General features: G+C 43.9%; 1 protein-coding gene across 1 annotated transcript in view; it reads right to left on the bottom strand.

The window, feature by feature from the left end:
* The window catches only part of ADTRP (androgen dependent TFPI regulating protein), an 89,646-nt gene that overhangs the window by 42,852 nt on the left and 19,099 nt on the right, over positions 1-27,695 (bottom strand). Inside the window, exons 2-4 of the mRNA XM_055079945.1 lie at positions 26,848-27,171; positions 17,121-17,255; positions 15,491-15,592 (exon numbers count right to left, since the gene is read on the bottom strand). Of these exons, the coding sequence (XP_054935920.1) occupies positions 15,491-15,592; positions 17,121-17,255; positions 26,848-27,138 (528 nt within the window). The 5' untranslated portion in view covers positions 27,139-27,171. The remainder of the gene's footprint in view (positions 1-15,490; positions 15,593-17,120; positions 17,256-26,847; positions 27,172-27,695) is intronic.

Raw genomic sequence — 27,695 nt, 5'->3', positions numbered from 1 at the left:
TAATCATTAGAGAAATGCAAATCAAAACCACAGTGAGGTATCACCTCACACCGGTCACAATGGCCATCATCACAAAATCTACAAACAGCAAATGCTGGAGTGGGTGTGGAGAAAAGGGAAGTCTCTTGCACTGTTGGTGGGAATGTAAATTGATACAGCCACTGTGGAGAACAGTATGGAGGTTCCTTAAAAATTGAACTACCGTATGATCCAGCAATCCCACTACTGTGCATATACCCTGAGAAAACCATAATTCAAAAAGAGACATGTACCCCAGTGTTCATTGCAGCACTATTTACAATAGCCAGAACACAGAAGCAACCTAAGTGTCCATCGACAGATGAATGGATAAAGAAGATGCGGCACATATATACAATGGAATATTACTCAGCCATAAACAGAAACGAAATTGAGTTATTTGTAGTGAGGTGGATGGACCTAGAGTCTGTCATACAGAGTGAAGTAAGTCAGAAAGAGGAAAACAAGTACCGTATGCTAACACATGTATATGGAATCTAAAAAAAAAAAAAAAAGGCGGTTCTGATGAACCTAGAGGCAGAACAGGAATAAAGACGGAGACAGAGAGAATGGTCTTGATGACACAGGGAGAGGGAAGGTTAAACTGGGATGAAGTGAGAGAGTAGCAATGATATATATACAGTACCAAATGTAAAATAGATAGCTAGTGGGAAGCTGCTGCGTAGCACAGGGAGATCAGCTGAGTGCTTTGTGACCACCTAGAGGGGTGGGATAGGGAGGGTGGGAGGGAGATGCAAGAGGGAGGAGATATGGGGATGGATGTATATATACATACAGCTGATTCACTTTGTTATACAGCAGGAACTAACACAACATTGTAAAGCAATTATACTCCAATAAAGATGTTAAAGGAAAGAAAAAACATTAGGTTCAGTGGCAGCCACCGATGTAGTTATTCTCTTTCTATTGGTGGAATTCCACATTCGTGGGTTCACTTTTCACAAATACTAATGCACCCCATTACTAGCTTCTGCTCATCAGTAGGAATCCTTGGTTGTTTGTTATCAAGCATCTCTCTCAGAGGGATTTCCCTGGTGGTCCAGTGGTTAAGACTTCACCTTCCAATGCAAGGGGTGTGGGTTCGATCGCTGGCCGGGGAGCTAAGATCCCACATGCCTTGGGGCCAAAAAACTAAAACATAAAACAGAAGCAATATTGTAACAAATTCAATAAAGACTTTTAAAAACAATGGTCCACATTAAAAAAAAAGAGAGAGAGGGAAGAATCTCTCTCAGAGCCACTGCTAGCCCACCAACAAAAATGGGGGAAATGGGCCTTCCACACACTTTCACAGAGATAAAAAGAGGCTGTTTTTGCAATCAATTCTTCTCCTCTTTCTTCTGACCACTTTTCTTTCATCTGGTTTTTTCTGTGGTCATGTCTTCATTCCTTTTCTTAAATTCAGCCTCTGCCACCCTTATTCCTTGATTTAATGTTTTTTTTTTTGTTTTGTGGGTTTTTTTTTTGTTTTTTTTTTTTTTTTTTGTGGTATGTCTCACTGTTGTGGCCTCTCCCGGTGGGCAGCGGCCATGGCCCACGGGCCCAGCCGCTCCGCGGCACGTGGGATCCTCCCAGACCGGGGCGCGAACCCGGTTCCCCTGCATCGGCAGGTGGACGCGCAACCACTGCGCCACCAGGGAAGCCCTTTAATGGTTTTTTGAACTCTCTTTGGCTACATGAATACTCAGTTACCTAATTAACATTGAGAATGGTGATAACAGAGGAAAGTGTAAGCCTGGAAATGTTTTTTCCAGAACCACTTTTGAACCACAGTCCAGTCCAAATCAGAATAAACATCATCTCTCCTTTAACAAAATATATGTAATTACTATGACTCTGTGCGTCTCTTTGAACATAAATCAGTCACTAATATAGCATATGTCTCAGATACAACAACTAAAAGCCCCATAGATATTTCAAGGTACCAATAATCTCTCTAGAATTTTCCTCACTTGTAACTTTCTGTACAAAAGAACACCTCAAAGTTTCAAACGTATCATGTCATCCACAGATGTAAAGGCAGGGTTGCTAAAGGCTTTCTCTCTGCCTCCAATGCCCTTTGGTCCCAGCACACCTCACTCTACCCCTGAGGAGGAACTCGGGGGTCAATCTAGGGCACAGAGAAGCTACCAGAGCAAGAGGAAAAGACTTCATTCTTCTGTGCAGCCATCTTCATTAGGTGCCTACCCCATGCCCGGTGCTGTGTGAGGTGCTGGGGATTAAACAGTAAACAAATATGGGCCCTGCCCCTGTAGACCTTACAGTCTGATCAGCAAGATTTTCTATAAACAAGTAAACAGCCACATAGATACCAGTCACGATATGGGCTATAAAGGAAACAAACAGGAATCTACTCATTGGAAGGAAAGTGGAGGCACATGCTTTACATAAGGCAGTCAGGGAGGGTCATTCTGAGGAGGTCATTTTTAAGCTGGGACCTACATGTAAGAGCAAAGCCAGGGAAGAGCAAATGGAGAACATTCCAGGCAAAGGGGACAGCATATGCAGAGGTCCCGGTGTGGGAAGGAGCTCTCATAGTTACAGAAACAAAGCAGAGGCCAGAAGAGCTGTAACATAGTGTAATGGGGGGACAGGCTCCACCGGAGTCTGGAGCATTAAGCAGGGGCCAGGTTCATCAGGCCTGTGGGCCATGGGAAGGAGTTCCCATAAGTGTAGTTTCCACTACACTTATTCTAAGTGTAGCGGAAAGCCACTGCAGAGCACTAGGAAGGGGGACACTATTTCCTGTGTATCGTGCTGCTGTATGGAGAAGGTCGAGAATGGAAGCAGGAAGACCCGTTTGGAGGTATTGTATGGTTTAGATGAGAAGTGAAGGTGGACACCAGGGTGTTGGCAGTGAACAGAAAGCAAACTAGAAAGCGAACAGATTTGCTACATATTTTGGAGGAAGCATCGACGACACTAGTTCATAGATGGGATATGAGGGTGGTGGGATGGAGCGAGGTGGGAAGGTCAATGCTGGTTTCTGTCTTGAGCAGTTGGGAGGATGGTGGCTCCATTTTCTGAGATGGAGGTGCCCAGGACAGGTTTGGCAGTGAGTATAACAGGTCCACTTCTGGACACGTTGATTCAGAGATGTCTGTGGCATGCCTACAGCTGTGCCTATAACAGCGATGTCAGGTAGGCAGTAGAGAAACAAATCTGGAACTCAAAGGCTATCTGAGCTATAGACTCAGCACATGGATAGAATTAAACCCTTGGGGATGGATGTGAGTAGTTACTGCGAAAAGAGTACTGGCAAAGAGGGTCCAGGACAAGCCTTAAAGAGGGCATCAGTTAGAGGGCAGGTAGAGGACACAGCCAGAGACTGAGGTAGGAGGAAAACGAGTCAAGTCTTCTATCAATAGAACCAAAAAAGCACAGTTTCAGGGAGCGAGAAGTGTAGGGTGCTGAATGCTGCTGAGAGTAAGATGGGGGCAGAAACAGGAGCCCTGGGTTTGGCAGTTTGGGGATAGTTGGTGGCTAGAATAAGAGGAATGAGCAGAATTGTACAGATAATTCCGTATGGGTCTGGGGCAATGCTCTTGGACTTTGTTCCGTTCGGAAAGGCATACCTGCTTGTTTTGCGTGTGGCTCAAATAGCACTATCTGCCCTGAAGGAAACGCCTAATCAGCCAACCCCACAACCACCAGAATAGAATAGAATAGAAGAACAGAAGGGATTGGGAAACTGGGGAAAAGAAAAGCAGTGCCTGTGTTGGCAAAGTCTCCATTTTGGGGCATTGCTGAGCTGGGGAGAGCTGAGAACTTGGTTTCCAGTTAGATCTCTCAGTGGGGGAAATCCCGGGTAACAGACAGAACTTGCATTTCACCCCTCCCCTCACTAGTAGGTCCAGGTTGTTCTGTAGATTCGTGTGCAGAACTCCCATGTTGACACTAACAGGAAAGTAAATCAGGCAATCCTGAGACATTAAAACCCAACCCTGAAACTTTAATTATATACAGACGAATACACAGCATGCACCACAATATAAAAAAGATACAAACTTGTGCTTAATTGTTACATTGCCTAGCATGGAAGGCAGGCAGTTTGATCACCTCCAGAGATCACTTTATGATCAAGAGCCTTTTCTTAATTGGCAGAGAACTCTAGGGGCCTCCTCTCCAGGGACAGCTGCGGGATTAGAAAGGAGAACACTCCACCAAATTCATCTATAATCACAATTTAGTATTATTAAATAGTGGCTTGTGGAATAAGCCTTCGGGAACAGGGCTCTTGTCCCTACTAAAGGGATGAACAAAAAGGATGATTTAATCATTAATTCCCTTTTCTTTTGCCTACCCCTTTATAATGAGTACTTCAGAAGCTTAGCATTTTACTCTCAAATATGCTCTGACCTTCCCATCCTGCACCCCAGCCCCCATCATATCAACTACATTATTAACTGGAACAGCTCAGTTAGGGGGTGGCTGCATAATTTAGAGATCTGTGCCTGCAGGAACAGTAGAAATGATTCTCGGGGGAAGGTAACTTAATCCTGCAGGAAAGCCCTTTCCACCATAAGCCACTTCCCATATTCATGGGTTTGAATCTACCTCTTACCAGGTCCTGTTCCCATGCTCTTCTCCACACCTTAGAATAGTCTCTGACCATGGATTCGAACTCTCATCAGTTTATTTTTTTTTCCTGTTCATTTTTTCCTTTTCTACTGATGCATAAGTCATACACTCCATTTGTATGTGGCTATTCTAGACATTAAAACACGCGTATTTAATGTGGTAACGGCTAATATAAGTCATTATTTCTAGCCCCTCCCCACCAGCAATCCAGGGGGGGCTTAACATGCCTTAATTCTAATCAGCCCTCTCTCAACTTACATTCTGTTTGCATCCAGGATTTTAATTCATTCTTTTTTAAAGTCACCATAAACTGAACACATTGCTTGCCATTGTTTTTGGTATCTCATACCTCCCTTCTGAGATCATTTTCCTTCTTCCTGAAGTACGACCTTTAGCATTTTCCATTACTGAGGGTCTGTGGGTGATAACGTCTGTTTTAGTGTGTCTGAAAATGTCTTTACTTTGTCCCTGTTTCAGAAGATACTTTTGGAGAGTAAATAGGTTGGCTCTTTTTTTCTTCAATACTTTGAAGCTGTTATTCCACTTCTTCTGGCTTCTTTGTTGGTATTGAGAAATCAGCTATCAGTGTAACAGTGGTTACTTTTGGGGAAATCCATTTTATTAATCTGGCTGGTTCTAGGATCTTTTTGTCTAAGGTGTCTGTGATGTCATACAAGTGACTAGATGTCTGCCCTGTGTCCTGTGTGTCTTTTTTTTTTTTTTTTGGCACTTCTTGACTCTGAGAATTAATTTTTCATAAATTCCAAGAAATAATCAGTGATTCTCTCTTCAGATATTGCCTGCATCTCACTCTCTTTCTTAGCTCCTCTTCTGTTTTATTTTAACTTTGGGGAATTTCCATTATTTTCTTGTCCGTAAGTCAAGTGTTTACAAATATTTTTTAAATATTTTTTTCAGCGTTTGCGGTGTCTTGTAATGTTTGTATGTTTGTTTGTTTCAGGCTACTGTTGCTCTCTATGGCCAGAAATGGATGGCGCTCAGGACCTTGTTTCCCTTGGATGGATAACCTTCTCCTCCTGCTAAGGGCTGTGGGCATGAGTTGGAAGGATGCAGGAATTTATGGCCATTATCAGGCAGGATCCCATCAGGAACGGGGAAGCCCATTGAGGGATTCCAAGGATGAAGGTTTTAGAGGCTTTGGCAGTTATTGGAAAGGTCAAAGCAGTAAAAGTCAGGGAAACTTTTACTACAAGGGGATGGTTTGAGGGAGCTGGCTCAGAAGCTGTGGTAAATCTCAGAAGTCTCTGGGAACTGCCCCCTCGCTGCCTGTAGTGTAACGCCTGTGATTCCTGGGTGCTTGTCCAGCAGTTGGTGCTAACCTCGTGTCCGCACACCTGTTCTCAACTGCCGCTAGAGAAAAAGGCGTTCTCACTTGCACGTCTCATGAGAGTGCCTGCCATTGGCTGACTCTCACCTGGAACCATATGGAGAAGGGGATTCTAGGACCTTGTGTGTGACTCCAGGCTTAACCCTTGCTATGCAGAGGAGAATGGAGAAGGGGTGACGGTGATTCCAAGTTGACAACAATTTGGCAGAGGTTGTTACACATCATGGATAGCACTTTATGATGCACACGTATTATTTTATTTGCTCCTGATAGCATCACTGAGACTTAAGAACAGTAAACTCACCTATTTCAAGGAACCAATACCCAGTGTAGGTCTGTTAGCTTTTCCAAGAATCACACAGCAAGACAATGGCCGAAATGGGACCATAACTGAGGTTTTCTGGTCCTTTTGTCAATTCTTTTCAGGAAATCAAAAATTAACGTGTAGAAAACATCTGAGATCAATTATTTTTACAACTGAGACACAGGGCTAAGACATTTTGCTTCCACTCATCCCAAACTAACTCTTAGGGATCAAGCTCCAGCACTTTTCTTCCTAATAGTTTATCCCTTCCAACTTTTTAGCCCAAGAAGAACCTTAACAGATGTGAAAGGACATTTGTGAAGATAGGATATGATTCACCAGATGGTCCATTTCCTGATGACCTGTACCTGGAGATGTCTTGGACTGTCTGCACCATGCTCTAAAAGTCACCACCTCAAAAGAGATACCACTAAGATTGTGTCATTCCCTTTGGATATGCAGCTTAATATTCCAGTTGTCAGATATCATTCAACAAATATTTCTTAAGCACCTTTTTTGCTAGGCTTACAATTTCTGTGATCATCATGATATTTTAATGCCGCTAACTCTGACATTATTAGGTTAGCAAAGTATTTTAAAATATGTCAGAAAAAGTTGCATATTAATTAAAATGTTCCCACATATAAGCCTTAAACTAAAGTCCCTGGGTTGATTGGAGACAAAAGACTTCTATTAAATACGATTTGATAGGTTAAGTATTTTAGTGTCTCTGCCAGTCATTGCTACAAAAGAATATTTATCGTCAAGCATGCATTGGGTAAAAAGGGAAATATCACTATATTATTGTCTGTTAGTCATATGTACTAAGACAATAGCAAGAACAGCATTTTCAAGCAATGGCCATGCCCTCTTGCCCCTGATCAGCAAGCTTGTTTCCAACATCAGGTTTTTATTGTTTCTCAGCATTCAGAATTCGATAGCTATTCTTTGAGTGAATACATGGAGTGTGCACCAACATGCCTATAGATTTCTGTATTAATGGAGATGCTCTTTAGATGGCATCTGGGCCCTTTTATCAGAACACTGTTAAAAGACTGCAAGTCCACACTCAGTGTAGAATCACTAAGCATAAAAGCAGGAGCTCCACCTTGAGCAGCCCTTTTGTTCACACTCTCACAGACTCCGGCGTTGCCCCTGTCTCACATGGCTCAACATGCATGAACTCCCTAGAGAAAGAGCTCATTCCTGTTCCCATGTTCTCACTCTTCTTTAGCTTTGCTCTAATTGTAAACTTTTAGAGAAAATAAATGAGTCTAGTGAATACATGAAGGTGATAGAAAAAGGATGAAGCTGGTAAGTAAGTAAGGCTGGTGATAGGTTGGAAGAGCTGTTGAGATTTAGGAAGCAGTTGGGAACGCAGGTACCTATATATTAATGTATGTGCCCGTTGGATTGAGAGGAATGAAGGGCAGGGCTGAGAATTCAAAACTTAGGACATAAGCATGTGAGAGCTAGGAATCCATGTGATGGGTGTATAATATGTGGGCAAGTAGAATAAAGCAGACTAGATAACGCCCTACAGAAATCATCTACTGGCTGATAATCCAAGGACCTGGAGGTGAGAGTAAGATTAGAGGGCTTGGAAAAACTCAATTCCCAATTAGGCACAAGTGGTTGCTCTGTAGGCAGAGAAGATAAAGAGACCAGGGAAAAAGATGTGGAGGCTGGCTGAGAGCCTGTCAGCAGCTCCCTGTTCCAGGACGGGACTCTGCAGCTGTCAGAGTGTCTGCCTGTGGGGTTAGGAAGTAACTAGAAGCATGAAGGGGGCTTTTCTGTGCTGGCTCCCTAGTCAGGAAGGGGATGTCCATTCAGATCTGTGGAGAAGGCTCTCACACCCTCCACCAGGCTGCTCGTGGGCATTTTCACTTCTGCTCTGAGATCATGGGACTTTTGCCCTCTCCTACCCACTTAGATTTGATTTCTTTTGGTATTTCAGAGAGGTTTAGGATCTTCTGTTGTGAGTTTCTCCACCTTGGTTATTCTCCAGCATAAAGTCATTCTTCCTGTTGGTAGTATTACCCGTGGTTGCCATGGAAGTGGGGACTAGTTACATCACACAGGACGGGAGACCTGCTAGCGAACCCTCAAGGACACCGAATGATTTCAATTATTCAAATTCCCAGTAACTTCTTAGAAGACGTGTATAGGTTTTGATCATTAAAAACCTTTGACTTTGGGCTTCCCTGGTGGCGCAGTGGTTGGGAGTCCGCCTGCCGATGCAGGGGACGCAGGTTCGTGCCCCGGTCCGGGAGGATCCCGCATGCCGTTGAGCGGCTGGGCCCGTGAGCCATGGCCGCTGAGCCTGCGCGTCCGGAGCCCGTGCTCCGCAACGGGAGAGGCCACAACGGTGAGAGGCCTACGTACCACAAAAAAAAAAAAAAAAAAAAACCTTTGACTTTGATTTTGAAATTGGGATGTATTTTCTACTGGTATTCTTCTGTTTCAAAAGCAGCCCATTGATAGAGCATCACTGGGTAATGGAATTGTAAAAGCAAGCTACTCTTCAGCACACACCGGAAATTCTCAGAACTGGGATTTTTTTTTAAAAAGATATACTTCCACCATTCTGGTTTCTGCTCTCAAGAGATGAAGAAAGCAGGCACTGTGATTGCTTGGTTGTAGTTATATAAAACCTTAAGTGGACTGGTAATCCTTTGGCAGTTCATTATCAGAATCTCCTGTGTTTACCTTAAGACTTCCTGAGGGGCAAGATGGCTTTATTGTTCTTACCCAGCTAACTCTGCTTCCTAATCCCAGCTTAGCTTCTGATTTCACTGCTGAGCTTTAAGCATTCATTTAACTCAGTGTTTCTCCAGTGCCACTGGAGCGTCTAACCTACCTTGGATTAGGAAGCGAATGGAATGAATAAAGTGTTTTAAAACAAGAGGGCAACTTTTTATAACACTGTAGTGATTAAACCTGAAAAAAAAATCCAAGTAAATATCAGGGTTTGAGAAGTGATTCTATCTTCATTCTTGCTCAGAGCTTTAGAACGATGCTCTGAGAAAGGAGCTTTCCTGTGGTACACCATCAGTTTAACTGGTGCAGCCCTTCCCTCTCCAGAGTCACATGACAAGTTATTTCCCAGCACCATTTTCTGGTCATTGTTGGCAGCCATAGTTTCTCTTTCTAATGTGGACTTGGTCTAGAGTAGAAAATGGCCAGAGAAGATTTTAGAGTTTAATGGTACAGCAGATTTGAAGGAGGAAGAGACCGTGAATCAAAGAAGGCACACAGACTGTAGATGGAAGAGGGAAGGAAACAGATCCTCCTCTAGAGCTTCCAGAAGGAATGCTGCTCTGCTGACACCTTGATTTTATCCCATAAGACCCATTTTGAACTTCTGACGTCTACAACTGTAAGATAATTTGTATTGCTTTAAGCCATTTAAGTTTGCATTAATTTGTTAGAGTAGCAGCAGGAAACTAGTACATACAGCACTACCAAGGCTCTCCCCTCCCCCCAGTCAAACTGCTCTTGTACAAGTCACCAGAGAGTTCATTACTGCAAATCCAATGATCATCTTACAGTGTCATTCTTACTTGACCTCTCAGCAGCTTTTGACATAGAAGACTTCCTCTTGAAACATTTTTATACTTGACTTCCAGGAGACTAAACTGCACTGGATTTCTACCTAACTCACTGGCATCTCCTTTTCAATCTCCTTTGTTGAATTCTCCTGTTTTTCCTCCCAAGTACTGAAAGTTGGAATGTTCTAAGGCTTAGTCCTGGGATATCTTCTCTAACCATACTTACTCCCTAGGTGATCTCATTTAACTTTAAAAACAATCTTTATAATGAAGACAGCCAAATTTATGTCACCAGTCCAGAAATCTCCCCTAGGCTTATATGTCCAGCTGCCTATTCTGCATCTAAAGTTTGTTGTCTAATTGGCATCTCAAAAATGTCCAGACGAAACAATTTCCTTCTCCACAATCCTTGCACCTCCCCTACCATCTCTATCCATACCTCCCCCGTGTCTTAAGCTTATCTCCCTTTTTTTTCTTGCCAGATATTCAGTAAATCCTGATGGCTCTACATTCCAGATCTATACTGAACACAAGCACAGCATGTCTGCGGACTTAGACCAAGCCTCCAAAGGATCTCACTTACCACCCTGTGAGTGACATGGGCCGGGACGCTGCTGTATCAGCAGAACATACTCTGGCTGTTGTCTTATATCATATGGAAACAGAAGTAGATGGGAGGTGGAGTTCCCCATAGGAACCCTGACCAGGACCCTCTTCCTTTTCAGACATGGACTTTCTGGGGAATAATACTGGAGGGGCGGGGGGCTGTTTTTAACTGTGGCAAATGTTCTGCCAGAGTTCCTTCAGAACACAGCCTCTACGTACAGCAAGTTAAAAGGCTGGGTGGGAGTATGTATATAGATAAAACTATAAGCTTCTTGAGGTTAGGAATCATATCTCAAATTTTCCTTGTCACCCCATGAATAATTCTTGATTTTGTATTTTTATTTGAACTCAGCATTAGAACTCATCTGGGGGCCCAGTTTTCAAGTATATGTTCCGTTATGTCAGGAGATTTTAACCTGTGGTCCGTAAATGGAATTTTGAGGGTCTATGAACCTTCTAAGATTGTACACAAAATTTTATGGTTATTTGTGCTTTCCTTGGGAAAGTGTTCATAGATTTCCTCAGATTCACAAAGCGTTCTGTTTCCTAAAGGCTGAAAACCACTGAGCTATCCAGAGATATCTAGACTGTGGGTCCTCTCTGCCCAGAAGCACTGGGGTAAAGAACCAAGGAGGCATGGGCGAGGGGTTTGTAATGTTGAGGACAGAGGGCGGCCATTTGATGCTGATGTCCCCACAGGTGACCTTCTTTACTCATTAGGACTCACCTACCTCTACCTAGCAGCCCGACGGTTTCACACCAAGCTTACGGTGGGAGAGAAAAATCTGAGACTGGGCCTGAATTTAGTGATGGACAACATCTGGCATACTGTGAGTGAGGAAGAAACTGGAAGGTTTAGAGTTTCACTCCCTTGACATTTTGACTCCCCAGCAAGCCCCCAGAGAGGGCTAAAAGGCCTTCCAGGTTGTCCAATCATGACCCACGTGCCTGTCACAGCCAGGCTGGGACACAAGGGGCATAGCAGCCCTCCTGTCTATGTCATTCACTTGGCAATAATAACATAACGCTGCATGACACCATCTATGTCAATGTCTTGTATTAGCATTAACTGTTATTTTTATTATTTCAACTTTGTGTGTGTATACTAGGCTCAACCAGAGTTAAGGGTGCCAGAAGTCAAAACCCTTGTCAAATATCCATCTTGGTGTTACCCTTATAGTTGGTACTTAATAATTATTTTTTTTCAAGTGAATAAATGATAACACATTAAATAACTAGGTAGCTGGATTTGGTATTTGCTCCAATTTAAAGAGCCAAGATAAGGCCTGTCTCTTAAGAGCAGATTGTTTTGAAATCTCCATTAATATAAATGAAGCCTTTCCAGTTCTAAAACTCTGTGATCGTGGATTGAGAGTCTTACATGATAATAACTGTTTATGCAGTCCTTGGTAGTTTATAAGGTGCTTGTATGCACATGCTCAGTAATCGTGTACTGATTTCAAATGTAGACGGCCTCTGATCTTTTACCTCTCCTTTAGGGAAACCTGAATGGTTTAGGTTGATTTCCGGAGAAATAAGTTCCCCAGCTCCCTTCAGGTTAGGATCTGAGCATTTCCTCAGTTACTGAGTCCTCTTCCTACTGTTTGAATCTATCTGTTCTGGTTCTATCTTTAGTAGTCATTTAGATAATGCCTGAGGAGTTAATGTTTTCCTGGCAAAACCTGGAGGAGTACTTTGCTATTCTTTCCCTTCTTTCTTGAAGACTGGAGAACAGCTTAGCAATAAAACAGTCCGGTTGATCTACTTTAAATAAGGCAGCCTGCCCACGGTTGATGCAAATATTACACTGATGTTACTGTTTGGTTTGAATATATAACAAGGATAGAAAAATGTCCATTAGAGATGATAGTCAGCTTTGAATGATCTACTGCAATGGCAAGTCTATAATGAGCTAGAAGGGTTGCGTTGGGAGGAGCCCAAAGACTTGATGAATCATGAAGGTTTTAGAACTACACTGTGTCAAAGGGGAGAGTGGTATTTCTTTCTTTTTCTTTTTTTTTTTTTTTTGGTGGTACGCGGGCCTCTCACTGTCGTGGCCCCTCCCGTTGCGGAGCACAGGCTCAGGACGCGCAGGCTCAGCGGCCCGGCCATGGCTCACGGGCCCAGCCGCTCCGCGGCATGTGGGACCCTCCCGGACCGGGGCACAAACCCGTGTCCCCTGCATCGGCAGGCGGGCTCCCAACCACTGCGCCACCAGGGAAGCCCCGAGAGTGGTATTTCTTAATTTGACAAATTCTACTCATAAAACCCAGGGCAGCAATGCAAATGGCAACAGGGAGAATATTCCAAAGCTAAGGCTAGAATAGTAAACATAAAGACTGTTGTGAAATGAAAGAACCTTCAGGAAAGTATGACACTGGCTTTGTACAGCAATAATTCTTATATTGTGGAAGAAAAAAAGGAGCAATACAGGAAGTGATTCATTTTAAGATCAGGCCCAGCCCTACATGGAAGCAACTAGTACCAGTGACCTCCCATCCTCACTTTGGCTGCCACAGTGGTGGTTTCTGGGTATTTACTCATTTGAGTTGTCGTGGAAGGACACTGTTAAAATGCAGAAAGTGTCAACAGATTAACCCAGTAACAGCCATTTCCATATTCTTTTATACTAGTATTTAAAAAGTTAGCAGAGAGCATTTCTTGAGGTAACAGACCGGGAGTATTTGATAGTGAGGACACAAAATGTCCAGAGTAAGGGACACAGTTTGGGGGAGAGGGATGAGATGCAGACACCATAAGGAAGCATGGGACGTTGGGGGATGACCCCGTTAGGAGCACCCAATACTGGTTTTGCTGATGCCAGCATTTTCACTAGAAATGGCTCTGTTGGGAGTTTCTCCAATTAAATTAATAGAATCACAGAAGAGTCTGTGTCTGACCCAAGGCAGGTTGCCTCTTCTTTTCTCTTTTTCACTGTCGTTCCACCCTTTTTGACCCTAGCCCCTTCTCTCTAAGGGATTCAGGTTACTTGATTGACCAAAAGGCAAAGAGCAGGGTCAAAAGAAACCCCCAGCTTGTGAAGGCACACGAATATTTTATGTTCTCTGTTGTATATTATCTGCCTTGCCAGTTAACTGATGGATATGACATACATTACCAAGCTATCTGCTTCCAAAATTACCAAAAATCCATATGGCTGTTTAGCGAGGTCACAAATGCTGGGCTTCACCGTCACAACTATTTGGAAGAAGTCTAACCTTACTTCCGTGTGGAAAATGGTACCCCGAGGAGGCAGCAAGCCTGTAATAGTTGTAGGGAAACTACTAGCTGAGCTAACAAAACCTTGAAAAGGTATTTGATATATGTGTTTGGCTCCAAATAAAAGACACTTTCAATACTCTGCCTTTTTATTTTAGTAACATCTAGCTCAGTCAGTTGTCCCAAATCGCTTCATTTTCTTAAGTAGAGTTTTGGCTTATTAGCATACAGATGGGGATTTTGGATTTTTTTAAGTGAGAATTCTCACTTTGCTTTGTTAATCAAGCAAAGTGACATCCTTTTTGATTGCCTGGTGAATTATGAAACTAGATCGAACCACACGTTCTGCACTTACTATAGTACAAGGCAAGGAAGAGTGAATTATGAGCTCAGTGGCCCCAGGCAAATCAGTTAACCTTTCTAAGTTTTTATTTTTTTAATTTGGAAAAGTTCAGGATTGTAAATGTTATCTAAAGAAAGTTGTATGAATTAAATGGGCTCCTATTTGAGGAACATACTTAATATAGTCTAACTGCCATAAAAAGCCACAATATTCCCTGTGTAGGGGTTTCAGATTAATGTTAACGGGAAGGTGTGGAGGTGATCTGACAAAAAGAAACTGGTAGGACGGGTCTCTGGGAGGTGGGACTTCTTAAATATATAGTTTTTGGTCCTGAACTCTAAATGAGATCGGAACTTGTATACCTTAGTTAATTAATTAGTATCTCACTGAGCACATATTTAAAGTGAAAGCATGTTTTTCTGAGGGGTGAGGGGCAGGGCACCCGGTGGACTGAGCTGCTTTTCCAAACTGGTAATCATGGGAGTTTTAAGACAGTGGAAAAAAAAAAAAAAAGACAGTGGAAAAGTTGGAGGTAGAAGAAAGTCTGTGAACCTGAGGAGCCTTGATATGCTACTCCCTTGTGACTTCCCCCGGTTTTTAAATGTCACTTGCTTCACAGACTCTCAGACCTCCTCCTGAACTCCTGACTAATGTGGAAATACATTTGTAAATATTGAGAAGCGGAGCAAGTACTTTGAATGATGACTCTGTGCGTGTGGTGATGACTCAGACCTCCTCCTTCATCCAAGACCTGGACGGTCCTCCTCCAGCTCTGCTTGTCCAGGCCAGTGTTACTGGTACTCAGATACAGTGCCCTGAATAACTCAGAGCAGGTTCCGGCTACTCTTCAGCCGCTCAAAAATAAATACATGAATAAAAACCCCAATGGGAAACAGAAATATGTAAATCATTTGTGATAAATAGTCCTGATCAAGTGTCAGCTAAGAAGCTGCTTCTGAGCCGTGAGTTGTTCTTTGGACATTTGGGTGGATTTTTCTGAGGTATAATTGACCCGTATAGCATATTAGTTTCAGGTGTACAACATAATGATTTGATATTTGTATGTACTGCGAAATGTTCACCACCACCAGTCTAGCTAACATCCAGGGTGGCTTATTTTTAAAGCTTGCTTGATTCCATTCCTAGATAGGAATTCATTACATGTTATTTGCTGAAGTTACTTCTCTTTCAGGACTGCAGACTCCAAGAATTTGCTTGCCCTTATGGTTTCATGTCTTTTCAATAACTTCATAAGCAACTTGGCAAAGAGTCTTGCCTGGACATCCCATCTGCTCTCCGTATCTCCAGTTACAGCACCACTTTTTGTTCATTTCATATTCTCAGTGTGTTCTTTAAATAAATAGTGACGGGATGAAGAGGGAGGGGTGAATGGGATTTTGGGGGTTGAGGAGAAGTTTGGAAACATAAATAAGGCACTTGGAGTTCTCAGAACAGAGGCCATTGCCCTTCTGTATTCACTAAATTTTCCTTTTACTCACCATTGCATGATTCAGCCACACTGGAAAGATATCATCTAGGGCCTCAGGGTAAACGAGTTCTCGATCGTAGAGAAAGAGGATCCAGAATGACAAAAATACAAACTGGAAAATAGAACACAAAAATAGTATCATTAGGTTTGTTTTCAATGAGTGCTTCCTAAGATAATCAAGGAAACATAGCATAATAAAAATAGATACCAGTTTTAAAGATACATTCCTATATATACATAATGAAATACTAAATGAAGGAAAAAATTATTTATTGTAGAATTACGATACCCAGTCTCTGGGGATTTCAGAGAGTTAGGGATCAATTATTTGTCATTGTGGCAGGCAGAGAGGATGTAATAGGATTCGCAGACCATTTCATTTTAACCAATGACTTCTCTCTTCTCTGAGCTTTACCAGGAGTGCTGAGAGCAGCCACATGGAATGGCTTGAGTGAGTCTTCCACTGGCTTTGCCCACTCTCTAAATAGGCATGGCAAGGGGAAGCAGGAAGGCTGGGGCGAGGATAGGTGACAAGCTCCCAGGGTAATTCACAAGCTAGTTAACGGAGAGTTGGATCTCTTTATTGCTCAGAACATCCTCTTGTACCCCTTGGCTCTCTTTTCAAAGTGTCTGTCTTCCATGCTACAAAATCAATGGAGAGGTGGAAGAAAATAACTATTAATCTTCCGATCATCTTCTTAAATTCCAAAGGCTCAATTTCTAAGTCTTAAAAAATGAATAAACTCCATTGATACAAAAAAACTTAGCCTTTAGAAGATTTTGGGGGGTGGAGGAGGAGGTGTCCTGCAAAGTAAAACTGGAATGCGTACTCGCTCCGTTATCCAAGAGCTCATTATTAGTGTTTGGAGAGTTTCATTTTGGATTTAAGTTTGAGGTCTCAATACTATAGGAAGCGGAATGATGACGGGTAGAAAGAGGTAATCACTTCTAATTATAGGCCCTGCTGGGCAGCCCGTGTGCCTGGTCTCAGTTTGTTTCCATTCTAACTAATGAATGAACGCATGAGCAATGTTGTAGAAACGTGGACAGTATCAGCAACAAGCCGACTGTCCCTTTTGCATATATATGTCTGGCTTCTTCCCAATGTCCATTCATTCACCAAAATGCATGAGTCACCCACCATGTGTCCCACACCAGGTATTTCAAACAGCCTGTCTCTCTCTCCTCAATTTCAAAGTGTCAACTTTGAAAGTTTTCATACCTTTTTTTTTTAATGGTTTCCACTTGCAGAAGTAACAAATGCTTATTGCAGCAAGTGAAACAAGATGTGTGAAAGGGAAATCAGTCATCGCCCTCCTCAGCACCCTCCATTCCCATCACCCTCATGGAACCAAGGTTATCGCAGTTGTATTTTGGTTAGGAAAGGTCCCTCAGACTTCCCTGGTAGACAGTCATAAGGATCTTGTATCAAACGTTCACAAAGGTACAAAAGCTAATGATAAATCTTGTCAGTCAATGTGCCTTATTTCCCTGAGACACTGGGCAGTGCTATGCAGTCCTCAGGCCATTTATGCAAATGCAGTTGCCCTGGATTACAATAATGGGCTCCTTGCTGCCCAGGGGAAGTGTCAGTCCATATGACATGTGTATTATATTACCTGCACATCTTTGTAACTTACTGCAGATATCGGAAAAGCCAGTGTGGTGAAAAGCAGGTCTCTGAAGGCAGTTATGAGCTTAATGTCTTTTTTCCCTTTAGCTCTTTTCAGCACATCTTCCAGACAGGCCACCCCGTAGAAAATGGCCTGCAAGAACTAAATTCGTTACAACAAATGAGGACCTTTTCATTTCCTTTAATTAATACATTCTTCACTGACATGAAGCGCCATCCCTCTGGGAGCAGTGTTGATTTGAGAAGGAGGGGCTGCTGGCTGTTTCGGTTGGGAGCCAATTCGAAGGTTGGTCTTGCAACTTGCTGGGCCCTGACCTTGATCACTAAAACCGATTGTGTAAAGTTGTTTAGGGGATAATAATGTGTACAGTATTTAGCATAATGGACTTGAGCTAAAATGGAAACAGAATAGAGTCAGCTTAAAAGGAGAATGTAATGAGATAGATACCTTGGCTGCACAGTGGTGGGAAAAACCAAATAAACAGCACAAGGGCAGAGCACCAGACACAATGGTAGATATATTCTGGCCTCTTCCTAGGAAGAAAAAAATTTTTAAATGCCTAGTGTTGCAGTCTCATTAGAGAAGCCAGAATCAGGGTCAAGAGCACCAGGAAGGAGCTCTGTGCTCTCCTGAGGGAGACCCACAAAATGGCATCTTGCCTATCTGAGGGAGAAGCCAGAAGAGAAGGCCTCTGCAGACCTTACCGAGACAGTCTGTGTGAGGGAGTGATTTAAATCCACAGGGCTGTACAGCAAACCGTGGGCTCGGGTGCCTCTCTAGGTACCTGAGGCCCTTGAAGGTGAAAAAGAAGCAGGGCCTTTTTCAAGGACATAAGATCACAATCAGAACAGACTTTGTCCATTCTTACAGTTTTCCACAAACCCACGGCTTCTCATTTAATGGTCACAATAGTACAGAGTTGGAGTTGGTTTTGAGTTATTGCTTCAGAATCAATCCTGTTCCTTGAAAGCTCTGATTGGTACAAAAGGAACAGCCTGGACTCTGCTCTGAGTCTGAGTTAGACAAGTTCTGGAACCTGGGCATCTGGACTAATGATCAACCAAGTCGGCTTTTGGGGAACAAGCTCTGAGCTCTGAACCCTAGGAAACCTCTAGCAGAGTTGGCCTCCTGCCACTCCTCAGGCTGAAGGGTGGGCAGGAGAGGACACAGAGGTGGATTAAGCCAGCGATGTCCCCACGGGGGTCCTCAGACCAGTAGTACCAGCATCACCCCAAAGCTTGTTAGAAATGCAGGACCTCAGCCCCACCCCAGACTATGGAATCAGAATCTCTGGGAATGGGGCCCAGGAATTTGTTTTTCAGTAAACTCCCAGGTGCTCTGTGTATATGCTAAAGTTCTAGAACCACTGGATTAGACATAAATTTATCACTTAAAAATCTTACTGACTGCTCAAAACTATAATAGCTGACTTTTTTTTTTGTAATAGCTGGCTTTTATTGATTTCTTGTTATGTGCTGGGCACTGATCTAAGCTTTTAATTTCTTACCACAACCTTATGAGGTAAGTCCTATTATTCCGTCCCCACTTCCCATTTTACAGATGAGGAAACTGAGGCACAGAGAGATAAACAGACTTGTCTAAAGCCTAATGGCTGATAAATATCAAGGCCAGGGTTTGAAACCCAAAGTCTGCTTCTTGAGCCAGACTTTAAAAAAACCCCACACACCATGTGATGTGTCAGGTTTCTAAGAATAAGGATAAAGCACTGTGGGAGTTCAGAAAAAGAGACCATTATCTCCAGGTGGGAGAATTAAAAATGACTTCAAAAAATACCGATGCCTGATTCTCACTCCCAACGATTCTAATTTAATGAGTCTGGGGGTGCAGCCTAGGCTTCAGGATCTTAAAACATTCTCCCAGATGATTGTAATCAGGGCAGCCGAGGTTGAGAACCACTTGCCTAGAGGAACTTCCATTTGGAAATGCAGACCTGGTAGTCTCCAGGGAGGCGGGGCTGCATGGTGGGATGAGGTTTCTAAAGAGAGGACAAAGGGAAGAGGAGGCAAGTGGGAAGCAAATGCTGAGGAAATGCCCTCCTCTAAGGGACAGAAGGGCTAAGGAGGAAGCAGAGTAGCAAAGAATGATCAGATGGTAGAAAATCAGGAACGTGCAAGAACCCCATGGCCCTGAGGGAGGAGGAAGCTCCAAGCCAGAAGGGGCCATTCCAGGGAGGGTGGGCTACAGTTTTAAATGCCATGAAGAGGCTGCCACCCCAATACTCGTCATTTACTTTTGCCGTTCAGCCCTGAGCGCTGCCGAATTGGAGTGCAGTCTGCACTGGGTGCTATAGGAGAAGTCTCCTTCTCTCCCTTCTTCCCCAGCAGCTCTCAGCTCCCCCGAGGCCATAGCAGGCAGCTGCTGGAGTTAGGAAGGGCAGACGAGGGGCCTGGGCCCGGGTGAGGAGGCCTGCACCGTTCTATCAACACAGCAGTTAATCCACACAGCAATTAATCTCCCACTGAGCGCTGAGTGCCTGCCAGGTTTTCCCTCCTTGGGGAGAGGCCGCCTCCACCCAGCATGTGAAGTCCATGTGACCACTTTCCTTAGCGAGAGCTTCCTAGCATCAGCATGAGTCAAGCCCGTCCTGACATTCTCTTGCCTTTCCCAGTCGCAGAATGTGGAAATTGGACTGGGGAAAGAACACATTACTCAGAGCCTCCGTGGCTTCTCCTTCACCGATCAAAATTTGCTCCACACCACAAACTTGCCAATCACTTCTCCCCCTCTACCCTCAGCTCACACGTTATTTCACAGGCATATGTCACTTTGGAGAGATGCCAGCTGTGTGCGTGAGGCAGCCTGGTCTCCATTGATCTTAATCCACGTTGACGTGCCATCATCTGTATCAACAAGGAATATTTATGAGCCCCTACGTGGGAGCCCAGGGGGGAGGCGCTAGGGTGTTGCCAAAAGAAATAAATAGGCAAGAACTAGGGCATAGAGGATCCACACAGCAGAGCTGGAGAGCAAGGAGAGGGAGGTGGCATCGGCTTACTCAATGGGGAGGCTTCCTGCAGGGCCTCGAGGACAGGTTCGCATCACTCACAAAACCAGACGCTGGTCTGCTTATTCTCTAAGGACAGTACACTGGAATGTTTATAAGACATTCACAGAAAGAATAGTCAAGGGGGAAAATGGCAGCTGTTAGGGACCGAATTGTATCCCCCCAAAATTCATATTTGAAGTTATAACCCTCAGTACCTCAGGAAGTGGCTGTATTTGGAGACAGGATCTTTAAAGAGGTGATTAAGTTAAAATGAGGACAGTAGGGTGGGCCCTAATCCAGTAGGACTGGTGTCCTTATAAGAAGAGGAGATTAGGACCCAGACCCACACAGAGGGTAGACCACGTGAAGACACAGGGAGAAGGCAGCCATCCACAAGCCAAGGAGAGAGGCTTGTAGAAACCAACCCTGCTAACAACACCTTGATCTTGGACTGCTGGCCTCTAGGGCTCTGAGGAAGTTTCTGTTGTGTAAGCTCCCCAGTCTGTGGTACGTTTTTATGGCAGCCCCAGCAAACTAATACGGTAGCGTTCAAAGAAGATAGCAACAACTGGCCTTCTTTTGTGACTCTGACGCAAAATTCCTGTTGTTTACATTTCTCAACTATTTGGGCTGCTCAGAAAAGCAAAGTTAATGGTATCTTCTTGGTCAGGGTTTACTTCAGAGTTGCTGCTGTCTGATTTAACTTTTTTCTACCAGTTCTTCCCTAATTCCGTTTGTTCTTTTGTGCCTTCTTCTGAAATACTGCTGATCTAAGTTTGTTAGCTGTCTTCCATTTTTGTTGCTAGCTGACAAACGTACCACCTGGGAGAGCTTAATTTACATTTTTTTTATAACGAGTGCAATTTGAGAAACCATAGCTGAAGGATGTTTCGTTTTTACATTCATACGTCTTCACAAAATTCACAAAAATCTTGAAAACACAGAAGCTTAACCTTTCTAAGTCGTCAAGTTTATTTTCCTTGCTTTAAGCCAGAACCCTCTTAAACTGTCCCAGGAAATGAGAATTTCTTCATTTAAAAATAATTCCAGAGAGGGAGATTCCACAAGTTTCCTGAGCAAGACATTACAACTCTGATTGAATGAGTCAAGTAATCCAACGCCCAGCTCAGCTCTCTGTGCCTGACTCAGACAGGCCGGGACTTTCTCAGATCTCGCCTTCAAAATGATGCAACACTTGCAGTGGAGATTAATTCAGCATAAAACAGCAAATGGGGACTCATTGTGATGAGCATTTTGTATAACTGTGGTGGTAAGGGTGGTGGCATTTGGGACAGGTAGAGGAAGTCTGTCAAATATATCTGTATTATATGTAATATTCTATTTCAGACATTATTCATGTGCATTGAGCTTATGAAACATGAAAGAATGAGATCAAGAACATGGGAGAAGAAATGATATGAAGAACACAAGAAAAAAAAAGAGAAGAAACTAAGAACATTGAGGGACAGGCTGGAAGGAAGATTTGTAAGAATGCTTGGCCAGTGTTGTATAGCTGATAACAGCTGGCTTCAGTGTAGCAGCAGGATGGCCGTGGGGTAGGCTGTCTTACACGTGGGATGGGGTTCTCTAGAAAGTGGCTCTTACCATTTAAGAGTTATGTTCTGATCATTTATTCATGCAGCCAACATTCACAGAATGTCTCTTAGGTGCCAGAAATTAGGCATAATACAGACCAGGGCAGGTTCTATGTTCATATATCTTTATTAGGAAGAAGAAGAGGCGGCGGAAGAGGAGGAACCTTTTCGGTACATTTACCATTTTACGTTTTGTAGGCCAGGTTCCTTGGGAAACAGAATCTGAGATGCTGAGATCTGCCTGAAGAGTGTTCATGGAGGAGTGCTCTCAGAACATCCATGAGAGGGAGGGAGGGAGGGAGAAGGACTGAGCAGCTGGAAAACCGGAAGGGCAGTACAGTTGCATGGAATCAGCTAATCCCTGAAGGAGCGCTGGAGTTGAGCTGTCCCTTCAGAGTTGTCCTGGAGCCCAGCCTTCGTAGCCCAGGTCAACCAGTCTTTGCACGCAGCAACCTCAGGGAGGCCTTAAGCCTTGGTCCAGGTAGCTCCCTTCTGCTGAGGACAGTTGTGGGTTGAGAGCTCAGCTGTGAGTCACCAGCAGCCAACACCCCTTCTCCCAGGAGCTGGGGAGTGAGCATCTTGATGCTGAGGAGGTAGGGGAATCTGTGTGCCACACCACAGATCCACTACATGTGAGGCACAGAGAAGTGAGGTAACTCACTCAAGAGCACACAGCACGTGAGTGGCACCCAGGCAGTCTGGCTCCAGAAGCTAGGCCTTCAATCACTAATCTATACTGTGCACAAAGAACCTACCAAAATGCTGTCATGGTTACTCAGTAAACCACAGCTGTTTCATTTTGGGTGCTGGTGGTGACTCTTCCCTTCTCTCAGCCCTCACCCTTTCAACTATCTGAGAGGTAAAAACTGATCTTAAGCATTTTTGTGGAATAGACAGTTAAGTGTATTTCTGACTCTGTTGAGCTTAAGAGTTCCACAGATGAATATATGAACCCGATGATGGAAATTCAAGGTTGGCCCCAAGGATCGCAGCGGGTTCTATATACTATAAATGGATCTCTGTCTTCTCACTGTTCATGGGCTACCTTGGAGTTTGAACGATGGAACGTCCCCAAGGATCTCTCAAGGATCTCTCTTCCCCTGGCCCTGCTTTGCCGTCCCTGAGGACCTGTGTAACGAAGTGGCTGTTGTCATCCTGAGAGCTTGACGATAATGAGGTCAGAGCTGCCTGCGGCTTGGGCAACTTTATATGAAGAGGGGAGGGAAACGTCGTGCCTCTGTTGGTGAAGTCGGGGGAGGGAAACAGGGAGGGGCCCGCCCAGAATCTCCCCTGGAGATCCCAGTTATGAGGCACCACCTCTAACCATGTTTCAGAAGGAAGTTTATTTTTAAAAAGAGGAAAACCCAGCAAACTCTATGAATTCTGCAAGCCGATTTCACTTGTAGCTGAAAAATCCCTCTATCCCCTCTCCCCAGCTTGCATTCCCTGGGGTCAGGGACAGTCCCGGGGTGGAAGTGGAGTGGATGGAGAGGAGGGAACACAACATTGTGGAGGACCCAGGCACTGGAAGCCTGGGCCAACATGAACACCCGGAGGACGTCCACAGCACTGCCTTGTCTCCGTGCCCAGCTCCTGGGGGGCTGCCCCATTCAGCAGGACTCACTGCCCTCTGCCTGAGCTTGTGGACTCTACCTCTAGGGCTTCCCCAGTGCCGGAGGGCATCCACCTAGGCAACTGTTATATAGGGAAAGCACTGACGCCACAGTGGTCCTCCTCTAGCTGCGAAGCTGAAGTATGAAGCTTGTGGAGGGAAGTACTTGAGCAGTGAGGCAGTTGGGTGACCCTTGCCTGAATCCATGACCCACCACCCATGGTGCTCAGTGAGGGGACTGGTGTCCCCCAAAATTACCCTCCCCTCTGCACCATCCCTTCTGTACTCAACGATGAGATGGCTAGAAGCTCACCAGCACTCTCCTATCTCCTCATTCCATTGTCCACTGCTTACACCATTCTGGGTGCTTCCCTCATGTCCTTTGTCCCTTATAGTCACTCTGTGGTTATGCACTATTTGACAGATTTGGAAATAGAAGACAAAGAAATACCCAGACCAGGGTCAGTAGGAGGTGGAACTGAGGAACCATCCCAGAGACCTCATGATCCTAGAGTTCCTGCTTATAACCATTAAGCTATACTGCCTTCCCTCCCAACAGGGGATTGGCTGCCTCTTCCCTGGGGTCAGTTTACTCCCTCATTAGACAGAGACTCACATCTCTCCTCTTCTTCCTTTACTCTCCTTAGGTACTAGGCAGGAATTGGTCACCATTCCCCAGTCGCACCCCCCACCCCCAACTCACCTCATGCCCCAGGCATCAATCCTTTGAAGCCCCTGGGGTAGCTTCAGGAGGAAAGGGGGCCCACTTAGAATGCTGACTTGATCAAGTTGGACTTGGTTCTTAGGGGCCATGACAGATATTCAGCCAACTAGAAATGAAAGCTGTTTAAAGGGGCGGGGTGTAAATTTCCTGGAAAGCAGGATGGGGTACTACTGACTTCAATATGTTTACATAAAATAAATTTAAGAGTGTTATAGCAAGTTATGAGACCTCTGTGACTTTATAAACGCAACCATTAACTAATTATTCGTTAGTTAACACTAATTAATCATTAGGAAACACAACCATTAATCAGCCCACAAGACCTCAAGAGCTAGAAATTTTAAGGCGCAGTATTTCACGTGATGTCACGTATTTGAAGTCTGACCTTAAATTGATCCTCTAAAACACATTCAACCCATCTTCACCAGTCGGAAAACGTTGCATTAAGTCACAATTTCAGGATGACACCTAACAGCAGAAAGGAAACAGCCATAGGGAAGCCCCTCTCTGCCCATTTCAAGGGCCAGAAGATGTCAGAAGAGACAGCTCAGGAATACAGAAAAGTGAGGTCAAGTCCAGTCAACATACCAAGTCACCCAGCTTTTATTATGGGGATAACCTGTGCCAGCCGCTGTAGCAAATACAATGTAGAATCATAGAACGTTAGGGCTGGCAAAGACTTAGGAGACAGAACTCCTGCTTTGGAGCCACTTACAATTTGATTGAAATGTTGAGAATCACATGTGGGTGGAAATGAGAAAACAATACCATACATAAATAAGCGGAGACTGAGAGAAGCTGTAAAAATTCAGGGAAAGGAAAAAACGAATTTGGGCTAGAGTTGGTCAGCAGAGATTTTTAAGGAGAATGGGATTTCAGGTGGTCTGTGAAAGCAGCAAGGTGGTGTAGAAGCAGGTAGGCGTTTCATTCAGGATAGTGTGAATATTGGTAGAACAGCGACAGCAAAAGCCTAGGGTCCAACACTGGAGAAGACACAGGCCTTCCTGGAGAATAGACCAACCTTCCTAGGGAGGCGAGCGCCCGAGGCTAAGTAGGCAGGTGAGCTCTTAAATCAGGAGTTTAGATTGGTCCTGTAAGGTAGGAGGGAGCCCCTGTGGTTTCTTGAGTAGCTGGCCACACTTCTCAAGCAGGCTTATGATGTTTGAAGCAAAACAAAACCAAAAACAGTTCTTTGGGAAGATTAATCTGAAATCTGAGTGATGGATGGACTGATAATGGGAGGACAGTGAAGAGGTGATCTGGTCATCTAGGTACCAATTAATAAACACCTACAATGAGAGGGGCAGTAAGATTGGGGAAGAAGGGTTGAACCTAACAAGAGGAAAGACATAGGATTTGGTGGCTGATTAGTCAGGGAATTAACACTAGGAAATAAGTGTCTTGGACAGATGAGTGTCTTTTTCCATTCTTGGAAATATGATGACTCTGGGACATGTAACCGAGCTATAATTAAGAAGCCAGGGAGCTGGGTTTTGGGAGTAGGGGATGAATCTGCTCTTAGCCATGCTTAGTGTGAGGGAGGACAACCATACTAGCATTTGGATTTGATTACATCATCCATCCTGGCTGACGCTGCTCTCTTTACCTTGACTATTCTTAATGTGAAGCTAATAGATACATAAAGCTGAGACTTTTACTGTAGTATTCTAATTCCACAAAATCATTTTTTGTTATTGTTTTCTGTTTACTTGTTTTCTCATTGAAACAAGCCTTCACCTTGATATTTTTCAAGCACAGTAGAACTGTATTCAGGGCTCAAATCTCAAAATCAAAAGCCAGCAAGTTACAAGAGAGGAGGAAGCTGAACTCCCAGGCTTCTTTGATTTGAACCTTCTGAATTTCCTCTCCTTAGCATTACAGAGAGTCATCTTTTTTTTCTTTTTTTTTTTTCTCTTTTTCTTTTTTACCATGCATTACCTCTGCCTAGGATTATGATGCCAAAGAATTGGAATATTTTGTCTAGTTTCTGAAATCAGATGTTTATATGGTACCCTACATTTAGGTTAAAAATCTCAAAACTTTAATTAGCATCCCCAAAGGCTGCAGCATGTTTAGCTTTTAACTCTAAAAATAATTTTACATATTTCCAAAACATTTTTTAAAAACCTATTTTTCTCCCATTCATTCACACTTCATCACTTCATTCATCAGATTGTGGTCAGCTGGGCTAGGGAGACAAGGAAGGATCAAGTGATGTGATTGGTTTGTAAATAGTTGAAAATGTGTATTTGCCATTTGGTTGGGTGATTTGTCCTTTAAGATGGAGCCTGAGCCTATAAAAAATTGAAGTGGGATCCGAACATGGCAAAATGTATTTGCTTTTCTTAGATAAATCTGTTAGTCTGTGTGTGCTGTAAAATGGCATTATTCCTCCACTGGAAATTGCACTTCCCACGCAACATACACCACTCAGCCTTCCCTCACAGACTTCCCCAAGCAAAGTTCAAAATTCCTCCTGCATATGTAGTCAGTCCCATGGTGAAACCATTAGTTTAGTTCCCCATTTGGGCTCATCTGAGAAGAACTTCAAGACAAGATTCTTTTCAAAAGAGCATTTAACGATTAGCCAGCACAAAAGGTAGCTATGGATAACTCCCAAATGGGGTTTCTCAGAGCAAATTGTCAAGTAAAAGAGAATGCCAAAACTCACCAACAGTGAAGAAGAAAGACAAATATTGGAATTTTGTACTTGATACAATCAAAAGGTGTTATGTGTAGAGGCACTGATATTACAGACGAATAGCTTGCTTCCTGATACAGCCGAATGGACTTACCAGATTAAGGAATGTTAAGTACTTCCATTGTCCACCATTTAGAAAGACTTCGGATTTCCGCCGATCCTTTACTTGTTGTGAGATATAAAAATTGAGGAAAATATACCAGCTCAAAACAAAAAAGTGGTATATGCACGTAGAAGTCCTCGTCATGGCTAGCTCTGACCAGGGAACCGTAACGGTCTCAAAGTAGCTTCCCTCTGGCGTACTTCCGGCGGAAGTCCTATGGCAGGCCAGGCCGGAGAAGGAGAGCTGTGTAACACACCCCTCTGGGATTGAGACTTCCAACATGGATGAATTTTGCTTCTCTCATAGGCTCCTTTCCTGATAAACGTGGGAGACAGGATTATTGCCGATTTTCAGATGCCTTCATTCAGATAATAGCAGGTAATCCGCAAATGTGCGTATGTTTCAGTATTTGGGCTTTGAAGAGGGCAGGGAGTGATGTAAGAAGTGCCCTTTGCACTATTTGACTGGGTCGGGGCATGATTAAATGACCTTATCATTAAGTACCAGAGAACTCTAATGAAATACCTACCGTCATGGTCGTATTTTCTTTTCTTTGGGGCAGAATAAGGAAGTTGCCATAATATATCTTGAGAGAATGAGAAGAAGCAGGTTGACAGACCAGGAGGGAGAGATTGTGGGCGTGTTTATCGCAGGGAGGGAAGTAAATATTTAGAAAGGGTAAGGGTGTTGTAATCTTGCTCCTAAGGTCTCTGAGGCCCTATAAAATCTGAAACAACATTTGATCCTCTAGGGAGCAGCCCCAGCGTTTTAGTTAGTTGTTTCCCCCCCCTCCCCCCGCCCCCCCCTCCCCCCGCCCCCCCCCCCGGCAGTTTTTTGTT

The sequence above is a fragment of the Physeter macrocephalus genome, chromosome 18 (assembly GCF_002837175.3).
Source record: "Physeter macrocephalus isolate SW-GA chromosome 18, ASM283717v5, whole genome shotgun sequence".
NCBI classification, from domain to species: domain Eukaryota; kingdom Metazoa; phylum Chordata; class Mammalia; order Artiodactyla; family Physeteridae; genus Physeter; species Physeter macrocephalus.
The sequence above is the reverse complement of the archived record's forward strand: the minus strand, read 5'-3'. Positions and strand labels throughout refer to the sequence as shown.